Source organism: Symphalangus syndactylus, chromosome 10 (assembly GCF_028878055.3).
Source record: "Symphalangus syndactylus isolate Jambi chromosome 10, NHGRI_mSymSyn1-v2.1_pri, whole genome shotgun sequence".
NCBI lineage: Eukaryota > Metazoa > Chordata > Mammalia > Primates > Hylobatidae > Symphalangus > Symphalangus syndactylus.
This window is the reverse complement of record NC_072432.2, coordinates 18,974,936-18,988,694: the sequence shown is the minus strand read 5'-3', so window position 1 is coordinate 18,988,694 and position 13,759 is coordinate 18,974,936. Positions and strand designations below refer to the sequence as shown.

General features: G+C 40.0%; 1 protein-coding gene across 14 annotated transcripts in view; it reads right to left on the bottom strand.

Moving 5' to 3' along the window:
- Positions 1-13,759, bottom strand: part of BEND7 (BEN domain containing 7) — an 87,180-nt gene that overhangs the window by 34,179 nt on the left and 39,242 nt on the right. For all 14 annotated transcript variants that reach the window (XM_063610128.1, XM_063610129.1, XM_063610133.1 and 11 more), the window contains exon 6: positions 4,744-4,969. In XM_063610128.1, coding sequence (XP_063466198.1) covers positions 4,744-4,969 — 226 coding nt within the window. The remainder of the gene's footprint in view (positions 1-4,743; positions 4,970-13,759) is intronic.

Sequence of the window (13,759 nt, the reverse complement as noted above, 5' to 3'; positions counted from 1 at the left end):
GATTAAATCCTAATGGAAATAGAGATACTATAAAATGACAAAAAAGGTACCTAGTGTCACAAGAATAAAACAAGAGGTTTTGGTGGTCATTTCTGCAGAGCCTGTGAAAGTGTGACAGCAAAAGCAGCCAGGCACCCATTCTAATCTTGTAAGAAGCACAGTTATTTTTTGGAGAGCTACCAAACAAGCAGTGTTTGTACTTCCCAGAGAAGTTCTCATACCCGTGGCTGTCCAGACAGATCATCAAGGCTGACCTCTCAGGAGAGCGGCAGTTTGTGCTGTGTGGCATGAACTAAGAACCCCCAACAAGGTCTTCACTTGACATGCCTATGTAATTTCCACTGAATGCAAGAAGAGTCAAGACTCCAGGACAGTTTGATAGTAATAAAACTCTCTCAACTCATCACTATGAAGTTGAATTAAAAATCCTACAAAGGGGTTCTAAAAATCGCTTTACTGCAACTGTATTTTCTGAACAGCATTCAGGGATTCAAAGATTCTATCATATTTAGACAACTCTAACCACGTTAATCTGCATGGTCTACCGAGTATATTACAGCAAGAACTAGATGTGGACCAATTCTAGCCTCAGCAGGTAAGGAAAACATACCTGGGTGCTAACCTCCACTCTGGCTATAACATCAATTCTGAATCAAATCCAAGATACTAAGCTTTATCCCCAGCACTAAAACCTAAGACTCTACTTGGTAAGATCATAAGTTGTTTCTTCTTAAATTCAAAATGCTTAGGTGAATGTTTCTAATTAAAAACTCTTTCATCAGCAATACCTTGAGTCATAATTATCATTAAGTGTTAGTCACCATAAGACAGATAAGGTTATGTAAAAAATACAATCTCTATAAAAGAGGCTTATATTTTATTTTTAAGATACTGTCATGGGGAATATTAATTACCACTACAAAAAGCTTTGTTAATAATCCCCAAAACAAACTTTTTTTCAGTCCATTTCTGTTCCTACTTATAAGCATTTTATAGATTTTCATTCATTTTTTTCCCATTGTTGTTTTAACCACTCTAATAATCACTTTTGTTTGAAACAAAATTGAACTCCTACTGTTATTTTCATTTCTGAGATTTTGTAAAATTAGCCAGTCTTCATATATTCCTAGATAATAGGACTTTTCAAATTAATACACTATTGGGACATTATCCCACAAGAGATCGGCTAAGAAGGACTGTATATTTAATATTTACAAAATCGTTTCCAAGGGGTGGTAGACAGTAATAATAGCAAGGATAGCCTTGGCACTATTATGCATAAAGAAACCATTTTATCACTTTCTCATAGTACTCAGATTCAAAAGACTCAGGTTAGGGAAATTTCTTTTTTAAAAAAATCTACCAATAGCAAAAAAAAGAAAGAAAGAAAAAAAGACCTTCAATTAATAGCTACTTCTGAAAATCGCTTTGTATTGTAATATGTGGGTTAACCCACTTTTAACTAAGGAAAATATAGTAAAGAAAAATGTATTAACAAGTTAAGAGAGTTGTATTCAAATTTATATTCAATTTTGGTTTCTATGTTTTAGCTTTCATTGGCATTTTATTAACTGGTAGAAATTTACAACAATGTTTTAATGTCAGTCATTCCAGATTAGTTATTCAAGAAGATGTGAGGATGGATGTTTAATACTAGACCCATTATGTCAATAAATTAACATCAAAGTCAAGATGAAAAATAAAAACCTATGCCTCTTCACTCATCCCATGTGCATTGATGGAAATCCTGGTCAATGTGAAGCTCTCAACATGTGTGCAGGGTAGGGAAGACTTTCCTTCTACCCTCTGAGGGTTCAGTCGAGTCTATGAACTAAACCGACGGCAGATAAGTTAACAGGAGAAAAGTACACATTTCTAAGGTACACAGGGGCACCGCAGGAAAGAAAAGTGAGATCTAGAAGCATATATACCCTCTTTATAGGGGAGAGGGGAGGGAGGATGGAGCAGACAAATTAGGGGAGAGTAAATGGTTTTGGGGAATGATGAATGGGCCCTCAGAAGAACAGGTGACAGCCCGTGACAAAGTCTCTCTGGGTGTGGTGTCACCTCCAGTGTCCTCTCCTGTGATCAGAGTTAATTCCCCCTGGTTCATGACACTTCCAGGGAGGGAGTTCACAACTGAGTTCCTTTTGGAGGATCAGTCTTTGGGCAGATAAGGGAGTTCAGAGAGAGCCCCTCCCTGCATCTGCTGTTCCCCAAGTGCCTCCAATTTGAAATAACCTGCATACCAAAGCAGTATTTCTTAAGGTAGCATCTCCTGAGCTCTTTCATGAGCAACAGGCAATAAAAACATATTTAAGACAAAGCGTGTCCTTAAGAAACTTACAAGAAATTATCAGAATAAGTCAGGTAGAAATGTTGACTAGCCAGAATGAATGGAATGTTCCTATAAAAGAGTCAAATCTGATACCACATTCACATTTGAATAAAAATGGTAAGAATGTACACCATAATCTTGGAAGGTGAGATTAGGGTGGCCTTTTTGTTTTCAATACATTTTAAATCATTTGCATTTTAAAATACATATTATTTTTGTAATCAGGAAAAAAATCAAAATCAAAATATATGTCTATGAATAAACACTGCAAATAGATAAATATAAACTATTTGTTGATTTAGGTTGTTGGTGGCTTATGGGATTTCCATCTGTTTTAAAGTTACTGGGTCGTTATTACAGAATTTTAATAGATTTAATTCAATAATAAAATTGTATGGAAATTTTAAGTTCTTCAATTGGAATAATCTACTTTATTATATAATGGGAGCAAAGACCTCATTTGCCATTTTTATAGAGTACAGCAGTGAAGGAAATGAAGATGTGTCCTCTATTTGTAATATACTTTTTTCTTTTTTTTTTGAGACCAAGTCTGGCCCTGTTGCCCAGGCTGGAGTACAATGGTGCGATCTCAGCTTACTGCAACCTCCGCCTCCCAGGTTCAAGTGATTCTCCTGCCTCAGCCTCCCAAGTAGCTGGGACTACAGGTGTGCATCATCACGCCCAGCTAATTTTTTTAAATTTTTAGTAGAGACGAGGTTTCGCCATGTTGGCCAGGCTGGTCTTGAACTCCTGACCTGCAGTGATCCACCCGCCTCGGCCTCCCAAAGTGCAGGGATTACTAGGTTTGAGCCACTGCGCCCGGCCTGTAATATACTTTTTCAAACTCTTGCATGATACCTAGTCTAGACGGAAAATGGCAGAAGAAACCCACATTGATCCATTTGTCACGATCTACTTCTTTACTATCTATTATTAGGATGACTCTTCTACTGTCATTAAAATGGACTATGGTCATTTATGGTTCCCTAATTTCCAAATGCTTTCATAATATTAATATGCTGCCCTGGAGAAAAAAAAGAAAATTAAAACAATTCCTTGCTGTATTTCAGAAAAGCATCAGTAGCCTTGACCTTCCTGTTTTGAGAAGGGACCCTTCTTCACTTCAGGAAGTCCTACTTACATCACTGACCATTTTTCAAATTCTGTCATGTTGTTTGTAGTGTCACTTCAGGCTGAATCATTCTTTTCAGAAATGGCACAGTTTGTGATATCTCTGTAGCTTTTCGTATTTAATACAACTGTCACTTTAAGTGAAAAAATTCTGATTGAGCTTGAGAAATTCTCTGTTAATGAAGGCTTATGTCCTTCTGGCCATGAACAAAGGATGCTTGGTACTTGCTAGTTCCATTTAAATACCGTATTATTTTATAAAGTTAATTGTGGACTTTCAAGCATCCTTTAAACACTATTGAATTCATTTACTCATTTTGCCAGATAATGGGGAACAGAAGGGGGCAGAGAAGGCCCTCCGAGGCAGTCCCACTTCACAACTGAACAGTGCAGGAACTGAGCTAGGAAGCATAGCACCCCTATCCGTTATTCCAGTTTTAAGCAAGGCCTGATTCAGAATCTCATTTTCATGGAGTTGTGTTTAGATTTGAGACTTGGTTTATGTTCTTTTTGGTAAGAACTAAGTTCTTCTATTTCCTAAAGTTACATTCATCAGATTGCTGATTATGGACATTTTAAAGTTAAGAGAAGTAGGTTTAGGATGTGGCACTGGATATAAATGCAGAGGTGCTCCCACGTGCCCCTGCCTGGTCATCGTAGTGCAGTGGAATACAGACGCATGCTCAAGGGAGAGAGACCCATGGTGGTCTCTGCATGGAGCTGGCATGACTCCATGGCACAAAACAAGAGGGAGAAGAGCAGGCCAGGCACGTGTGGGGGGACGCACAGGGTTTGATGTCACAGTAAGGTCGCTTAGATTTAAAATGTCTTTAGAAGCAACAACCTGGTAAAGCAACTCTAAACTTTGGAGAGAACCATTTTACTTTATCTTTTTTTTTTTTTTTTTTAAAGCATCATAACTTTATTCTCATAACTAAAACTTTAAGTTGAAGTCATATTTTGGGGAAGCTCTTAGTTAGAAATTACAAATTACCTGCATTTTAAAAGTCAAGAAAAAACTTCATTTTGGTTCTGCAGCAGATCAAACTGGCTCTTAAATTATTAACAAATTAACATTACCTTGAATAATGAATTCTAGTGGTATTTGGGGTGGTGAATTACAGAGCTCACACCCGAAAGCCATGTGAATGGCTAAATTGCCAAGGGCAAATGAAACTGGCCACTAGTCAGTTTACTACAATTTCAGCTGCATCGTTATGGAATGAGGGCAAAGCTCAACGAAGAACCCACAAAATGAAATGATGCAGACCAACCTTTTATTGCACCCACAATATTTTGGTCTAGTCCTTTCCGGTTGTCATTGAGTCCTCTTTTCCTCTTCCCATTGGGTAAGGAGTTAGCCAAAGTCTTGTCATCAAAAAACGCACACACCAGTTTCCTAAACAGAAGGCTTCCTGAGCGAGTGTAGTTTGACAATATAGAGTCCAGCTGAGATTTAGGCATAAACACGTCAAAGCCTTCAGCAAGTTGTACTTCTGGCTACCAAAAGAACACAAATATTTCATTAAAAGCAAGATTTGAAGCATTTGACTTTGGGTACATAAGCAACAAAAAAAATCACTAGCTACTGAAATGTACATATTCTACAAATGAAAACACTCTTGGCTTTCTCTGTGTGCCAGCATCTGCTATTTATAAAACCAAGGACTAGTTATAACTTACAAAACAAGATGCTCTAATTCCAATATTGAGCCTTGTCAAAACCAATGGAAAGAAAATAGCCAAGAGAAGGCTGGATAACCACAAAATCCTATCATTCTAGAGCTAACAGGGAGTTGAGACTTCTGGATGAAATATCCTCATTTTGTAAACAAAGGAACTAAGGCCCAAAGAGATCATAAAAAAAAAGATTGAGAAATAATTCAAATGTGCTCAGTGCAGTACAGTTACAGATCACTTTCTCATACACTAAATAACTTAATTTCTTTCACCTAAGGACACAAATACGGGGCTACCCCAGAAGGCCCCTGGCTCCTTCTACTATGCCAGTGGCTTTTAGCTGCAGAGCTATTTTTTCCCCCAATAAAAACTTTTGTAAACTAATACATAAAATAAGCAAAAATGATGAGCAGGTTTCCCAGGCCATTTAAATCCACTCCCCATCCCTAATTTTGGGAGGAAAATGTGAAACTATATCCCAGATCACCCTTGGAAAACCAATGTGCTAGCACACTGCTTCCCTGGCAGGGACATCCTGACTGGGATATGGAATCAGAAGACGTCCAAGGTGCCTTTCAACTTGGACGCTATCGCACACGCTCGGCGCTCAGCACACCTTCTCCAACAGCACGCCATGAGGTTTATAACTCACCTTTGAATCTTTCAATCCAGTTCATACCCTTTCCTTTACAAAGCCTTCCAAATGAACTGATCTCGTAACTCCTTCCTGCCCATGGAGGTGGCTACAACTCTCTGTTCCTGCTGTTCATTTAGCAGACATATGATTCTATTTCTTACACTGTATTAGAATTATTTATTAGATTGCAGCCCTTCCTGATCCTGAAGCTTAGACTTTGTATCTCTAGGATCTGGCATATAGCAGGCACTCCATAACTTCTTGTGGAATAGATGAAAGTTCATTAGTCATAACCTGCACTACTAAGTCATTTAGTTTGTTGTTGATTATGACATGGTAGCTATAAAATAATAACTTTAATATGAAGAAATGCAATTGGTAAACTGTTATTAGGAAAAAAGTCTGAAGAAAACCTCACTGAATTAAGACATGCTATCAAAGCTGATTCTTAGATCTCCTATTCATCACTCTGCAAAACTGGCCCTGCTTTGCAGTTTCTAAATCACACCAGAAATGTGAAGATCTGGGATTAATTTCTCTCCTGGATAGTAAAAATGGTTATTTTTGGTTTTGTCCTATCACTTTTCAACATGCCACCCCACCTATGGTCAAAGTAAACAGGGCTCAGAGCATAGCTTAAATTCCTTGGATGACAAAGGAAGGAGTTTGGGCCTGGTCCCTCCAAAATTGAACTTTTAACTGGAATATCCAGAAAGTTATCTCACGCTTCTGCTTCACTTTGCCATTCCATGTTTGGTCTCTGAATGTTTGGTGAATATCACTATAAGAGCCATACTGTCAGGCTTTCCCCTTAACTTCTGCATCTTGCTGCTTGCTGGTTCCAGGTCTCCAGAGGAGGTGGTCTGAGCTGGAGGCTGCATCCCTAGTTCCCAGAACAGAGGTGGTACATACCAGGCACTCAGTAAGTCTTTGTTGAATGATTCAATGTAGACAATATTAGGATTGAGAGAATTTTACCATCATAATCTAAGATGAAGTTTTATTCATAACCAGAGTTTTATTTTGCATATCCTATGCTGCATTTAGAACTTTTGTTCTAAATGAACTGATCTTGGATTTTTGCTAAGTGCTCTTGTATCATCTGAAAGCCATTAAAAAAAATCCAAGTTTATCTTACAGAAGCAGCTACTCACAGCTATTTGAGGGTCTAGGGTGGTTCAGACGCCCTTAATGGCAAGAGAGGAAGGGGAAGGACACTAGTTACTCATAAAATCTCAGTTTGATTCTGATACCATTAAACAGGTACTTAAAACGTGACCTCTGATACTTCCCCTTTGATTCATCCCGTGAATGTGGACCCCAGTTTGAAAAACACTGACCTGAATGAGCTACCAGGCGGAACTGGCCACTCCCTTCTTCATGCGCTCATACTATTTTCTAAGAACTCTGTTTACAGCACTTTTTACGCAGCATTTGCTTAGCTGGGAGTTTGCATTTCTCGTTGGGATGAGGACTCTTGTATTTGGAGTGTCAAACACCCATTGACTGCCCAATAGATATTTGTCAGAATAAACAAAACAATATGTAAGAACTCATTTAAAATGACTGGTGTTGATTCACAGATCTTTTATCCCTGTATAAAGAAAGTGGGTTTGAAAGTTTGCCACGCTGTGCTCAGCACACCTGTGTCTTCTAACAGTTCATGTGGTACCTCCAGGAGTTGGGTGACCTGGAGAACAGTGACCCAGCTGTTTCAATACCTACTCACTGAGCCCCCTCCATGTGTAGGAATCTGAAGGCTGGTTCTGCAGGCAAGACATATGCACAAATACCTATCCTATAAAGTCGAACGTGATAAAACAGGAGAGAGAACAGAGCAAGTGCTGTCTGAGACAGCATCAGGCAGGACTTGGCTGCTGGGGGTGCGGGAGGAAGGGGGCTCTTAGGGCTCAGGAGGGGATAGGACAGTGTTTTAACAGGACCTTGAAGGTCGGATTCAGGAGACAGGTATAGCTGCTGTTTCTGGTATCTGCCACAACTCCTAACAACTAAGTATCTGGAGGTTTCTGAGAGCTAACAGACTTCCAATGCAGACGCTGTCACTGCTTTCCATTCCACTTTCTACTGCCAAATACTGTTATTTTGAACTGTTCTTTCCAGATCGAGGAACATGAACTCACCCCCTTGCAAGCACCTTACAAAGGAGGAAGTAGCCTGATTAGTGGAGGCGGTGGTGGCAGCGGCAGCCGGGGCACAGGTGACTGGGCTCTGTCCTTCCTGTTCTTCTCGGCCTGTCTCCTATTCAGATTTCTGAGCCAGGAGTGAACGAGCGCCAATGCTATCTACGTGTGCCAGGTGCCGCAAGGCAACAACGCCTTAAAAGAACAAAAGAGGGCAGCTTTGTTTTCTGAAACACGAAGAAAAGATGATGTTCACTAATCTCACATTTTCACTATGAAATCTTTTTATTTCCTCCATTTGATAAATATAATCATAGTGGATTACTATCACATAATGATCCACATCTTTGTACGTATATTTAAAAACAGGATAAAGCTCTTTCTTTAATTGTATCATTGAATCTCTTAGTTTACTGGCTCTAGTTTAAATGAGATCTCTCTGCTTACTGATAGCTATGACAGAAACCGACACTCTTCCAAATGAGTAACATTTTGAAAACTAGACTTCTCTTGACAGATTCACAATTTGATACTGAAGCCAAAATAGAAAGCGAATATGTTAATTTACAGATTTTAGTGATTACTGAAGTAATACGATTTTTAAATGATGATGTCTAAACAAACAGTTCAAAATAACAATCTAAAGTTCGGGCAGGATTTAAGACACTTAGAGTCATCGTTTTAAGAGTTGGGAGTCTGAATTCCCACTATAAATTTGGATTTTCATCTATGTCCTGCCTATTTTAGGTACCTTGGCCACTTAGTACAACAATGTGTATCAAATGCTGACTTTTCCTTATTCATCTCACACTGGGTGAAGTTCTGGAGGCAAACACTGCATACACAGTCACCAACACTCTTGAAAATGTCCTGGATCCAGGCCTGTGGACTTTCACGAATTTGTCTCTTTGCATATCAACTGTGGTCTCCCTTTGCTTAGAAGTAGCTGGGGTTAAGATCTAGTTTGGCTGGGGAATCTCCTAACTAGGTAAATGAAGATGGTCCTTCCCCACCCCTCTGCCCCGTTACACTCCCAAGTCCCCATGAGCACATCACGTGACTCCCCTGTATAATTGAAAGAATACAAATTAAGATAATTTTTAGAAGATCATGCTAGTTAACCATGGAGGGACTATTTCTACCATAGGCTATTCTATATAAGGTATCAGTAAGGTATTAATAAGTAAATTACAGTAAGATACATAAAAAGCTACATGTGGTCACTGGTTAAAAGAAGCGCACAAATAATCATACTGGGCATTAACCCCATATTTTCGATGGCAGATTAATAGTGTACAGATTCTGTGTATTATATAGGGTCACCTTTGCAGGCATGTGCACAGGGCTGTTTGGACGAGGTCATATGCTGGTGGGGATTTGGGGGGCTGTGTGGCTGGTCAGTCTCAGGCTGGCTCAGGACCAAAAGCTGAAAGAAAATTACAGACGAAGAGGCAGGATCCTGCTGAACAAGACTAACTGATTTGGGGCTGAAAAGCTTATAACAGGATTCATAAGAGTGGTTAAAGGATGTGAATTTGGTCTATGTCCATACCACTATATATAATGATCTTTTGTTCTTGTGTTTATTTTGTAGTATATTAGATGTATTTTGAGGAAAATGTGCTTCAGTTTAAGAAAACAAATTTTAAAACACAAACTTCCCCCATAATTGATTTAATTTTGCCCATAAATGTGATATGCTTCTGTCTGATAAAAACTAAATGTTCCTGTAACTCAGGTCTGCCCCAGGCAGACATAGCAAGAATCACTATTATCATTTATTTTCTATTTTTAAATTTTATTTTTATTTTTTAGAGACAGGATCTCAACCTGGTGCCCAAGCTGGGGTACAGTGGTGGGATCACAGCTCACTGCAGCCTCCAACTCCTGGGTTCAAGTGATCCTCTCACCTCAACCTCCTGAGTAGCTTAGGCTACAAGTGTGTGGCCAGTTAATTTAAATAAAATTTTTTTTGTACAGATAGAGTCTCACTATGTTGCCCAGGCTGGTCTTGAATTCCTGGCCTCCAGTGATCCTCCCTCCTCAGCCTGCCAAAGTGCTGAGATTACAGGCATGTGCTACCATGCCCAGCAAATTTTTAAAATGTATGTATTTATATATTTTGCAGAGAGGGGGGTCTCGCTTTGTTGCCCAGACTGATCTCAACTCTTTGCCTCAAGCAATCCTCCTGCCTTGGCCTCCCAAACTGCTGGGATTACAGGCGGGAGCCAACATGCACAGCCTGTCATTTATTAAATGCTATGCTGAGAACATAGCCCATGAGGAGGGTAGCAACAAGAGCGTGTTCCTGTTGAGCAGCTCAGAACAGAGGTGGCCTGGGGACATAGCGGGCCTGAGCTGCAGTGTGGATGGGGCGGAAGCATGCTCGTGTCCTACGTCAAGGCTCATAGTGGAAGGTGGCTGCCCTCTTTTCATTAAGCAAAAAATGCTCAGCTAAAAGTCCTATCCAAAAGTAGGTGTAATTTACACGATAGCCTATAGCGAATGTTGAATGGGATAAAAATGACAAGAAGTCATCCAACAGCCAATTCTTTATAGACATTTTTAGTTGACAATATTTTGGTAGAGCTAAGCATTCAATTTTAGAAGAGAATACAATTTGGTCCCTTGAAATTTTCTCCATGTACTTGCATAATGAGACATTCCCATCTTTTAGAGATGCTTTTAGCTTTTTCCTTCTTCAGGTAATAAATTAATGACTCTGAAGACTAGGGCTTGATTTATGCTAAAGATATTTGAGCCAAAATGTGCAATATGTAAGAGTCTAACCACTGCAATTTAGCTTCTTCTCTCCTAAGGCCACTGAAATGGCTCCTCCAAGATGTCCACTCTGAGAGACTATCCAGGCTCCCAGGTGACCCGACTGCCTGCGCCACAGCTGACGTCCTACGCTATTATAATTACTGTTTGTGAATTTTCCTTCATGTGCTCCTTCAAGGGCAGGGACTATTTCACACACTTCAGTATGCCCTGGAAAACAGCAATATAATTAACATTTATTTGCTATTTACTATATTCCAGGCCCTAGGCTAACACATATCACACAGATTTTTTCTAATTTGATTTTCACCCTATGAAATGACTACTATTATTTTCCCAGTTTGCAGATGCAAAAACTACGGCTCAGAGAAGTGAAGTAACTTGTTTAACATTATCCAGCTAATATATGATGAAGCAAAGATCTGAACTCCTGCAGCCTGTGCTGGAACTTACACTCTCAGGCATACACGGCCTCAATTTCTTTTCTTTTTTTTTCTTTTTCTTTTTTTGAGACGGAGTCTTGCTCTGTTGCCCAGGCTGGAGTACAATGGTGCGATCTTGGCTCACCGCAACCTCTGCCTCCCAGGTTCAAGCGATTCTCCTGTCTCAGACTCCCGAGTATCTGGGATTACAGGCATGCACCACCACGCCTGGCTAATTTTATATTTTTAGTAGAAATGGAGTTTCTCCATGTTGATCAGGCTGGTCTCGAACTCCTGATCTCAGGTGATCTACCCACCTCAGCCTCCCAAAGTGCTAGGATTACAGGCGTGAGCCACCACGCCTGGCCAATGGCCTCAATTTCAATGTGTTGATGAGTAAATTTAAAAAATCATTTGCTTGGTTTACTTTACTTGATCCCAGTGGATCGCTTTATCTATTGGGCCAAGAAGGTGTTAAGAAAACAGATTTCAAGGCCGGGCATGGTGGCTCACGCCTGTAATCTCAGCACTTTGCGAGGACGAGGCGGATGGATCACTTGAGGCCAGGAGATCGAGACCAGCCTGGCCAACCTGGTGAAACCCTGTCTCTACTAAAAACACAAAAATTAGCTGGGCATGGTGGCAGGCACCCATAGTCCCAGCTACTCAGGAGGCTGAGGCAGGAGAATTGCTTGAACCCTGGAGGTGGAAGTTGTAGTCAGCTGAGATCATGCCACTGCACTCCAGCCTGGATGACAGAGCAAGACTCTGTCTCAATTACAAAAAAAAAAAAAAAAAAAGCAAGCAGATTTCCAATACAGATATTTTGATGAATATCCACAATTTATCTTCTGAAAACTTTTAAACTGGCATAATCTAGGATTACTGGAGATTATTTATAGTAACTACAACAGATAGAAAAACATTTCCTATTATTAAAAATTATTTTTAAATATTGTTAAAAACTAATCTGATTGTTTCACCAAGCTGAAAAACAAGAAACGAAAAGCAACAACAACAAAACAAACTTAGGCCATGTATATCTGCTCTGAAAAACACAAATCAATATATATAATCTTGAAAAACAGCGACCATAAGAAATTAACAACTGTCTTCTCTCAGTATTGGTAGAGTATTGGGTTGTGAACTCATGAAGAAAGAATTAAATACTGTATTTTCTTTTTTCTTTTTTTTGAGATGGAGTCTCACTCTGTCGCCAGGCTGGAGTGCAGTGGTGCAATCTCGGCTCACTGCAATCTTTGACTCCCGGGTTCAAGCGATTCTCCTGTCTCAGCCTCCCGAGTAGCTGGGATTACAGGCATGCACCACTGCGCTGCTATTTGTTTTTATTTTCAGTAGAGACGGGGTTTTGCCATGTTGGCCAGGATGGTCTCAATCTCCTGACCTCCTGATCTACCCGCCTTGGCCTCCCAAAGTGCTGGGATTACAGGCATGAGCCACCGCGCCCGGCCTAAATACTGTATTTAAATCTGAAATTTAGTTTTGGGTTTCTGCTTCTGTGTATAATTGAGGTTCGAATTTTATTTAATAATATGTTACTTTTAAAAGGGTGAAATACTCCTGCCCAAAAGAGAAGTATTTCAGTCTATTCCCTTTCTAAAAACACTACTTGTTCACGTGTATTTTTTCACTGATAGATATAGATGTTTTATTTTAAAATATTTATTCCCATAAAGACACTGAAGTAAGAATGCGAAGGTTAAAAAAAGAACTAATATTTATTGAGTGCTTAAAATGAGCCAGGCCTTGTTCTAAGTGCTCCACAAGGATGACTTCATCTAATTCCTCCAATGAGCCAATTCCAGGAGGGAAGCACTTGCTATCCCCATTCTACAGAGAGAAGTGGAGTGGGGAAGGGTCAGGTTCATTGCTCAGGGTCACGCAGCTGAGAGTCTAACCCAGGCAGCCTGACCTCAGAGCCTGCTCCCTGACCCATGAAGTTCTCCCCAAGAAACTTCCAAGTAAACAGAATCAACAGCCACAGCTGAAACTTTCAGTTCTTTCATATGATAATCATCCCCTCAACAGTGGCTGAGTGTTCGTCACGCACAGGCATTGGGCTAGAATGGGCACCCGCAAGTCCTGTGCACAGCGGACAAGGGCAGATGACAGACCTGGGTTGGGGGACACACTCCACTTTTCTTGGCTGTGTGAACTTGTGCAAGCTGCCCATAGAAAGCGGATAAGAAGAATACCTCAAAGATGGCACATGAATACTATTACTATTATTATTATTATTATTAATAATCACAGTCTCTGCTCTTGAGAAGCTGGGGTGGAAGGATGCATTAACGTGTAAATATTTACCAAACAGTATAGGAAGTTCTATCCAGGAGGATCGTTCAAATCACAGTAGAGCCTTGAAGGGGAGTGGGTGGGTACAGAGAGGAGGAACAGGAAAAAACAAGTAAACTGCAGTGAAATTGAGGAGGAGGCTCTCCTTAAAGCTAAGTCCTAGACTTAATGTTTCCTAAGTTTGTTTTGTATATCGTGCTTAATGCAAATGCAGATGTTTCCTCCTTCGCAGATTAAACAAATAACATTTATTGAGTACCTTTTATGTGCCAGGCACTGCTACAGGATTTTCCCATATACTGTATCTCATTTG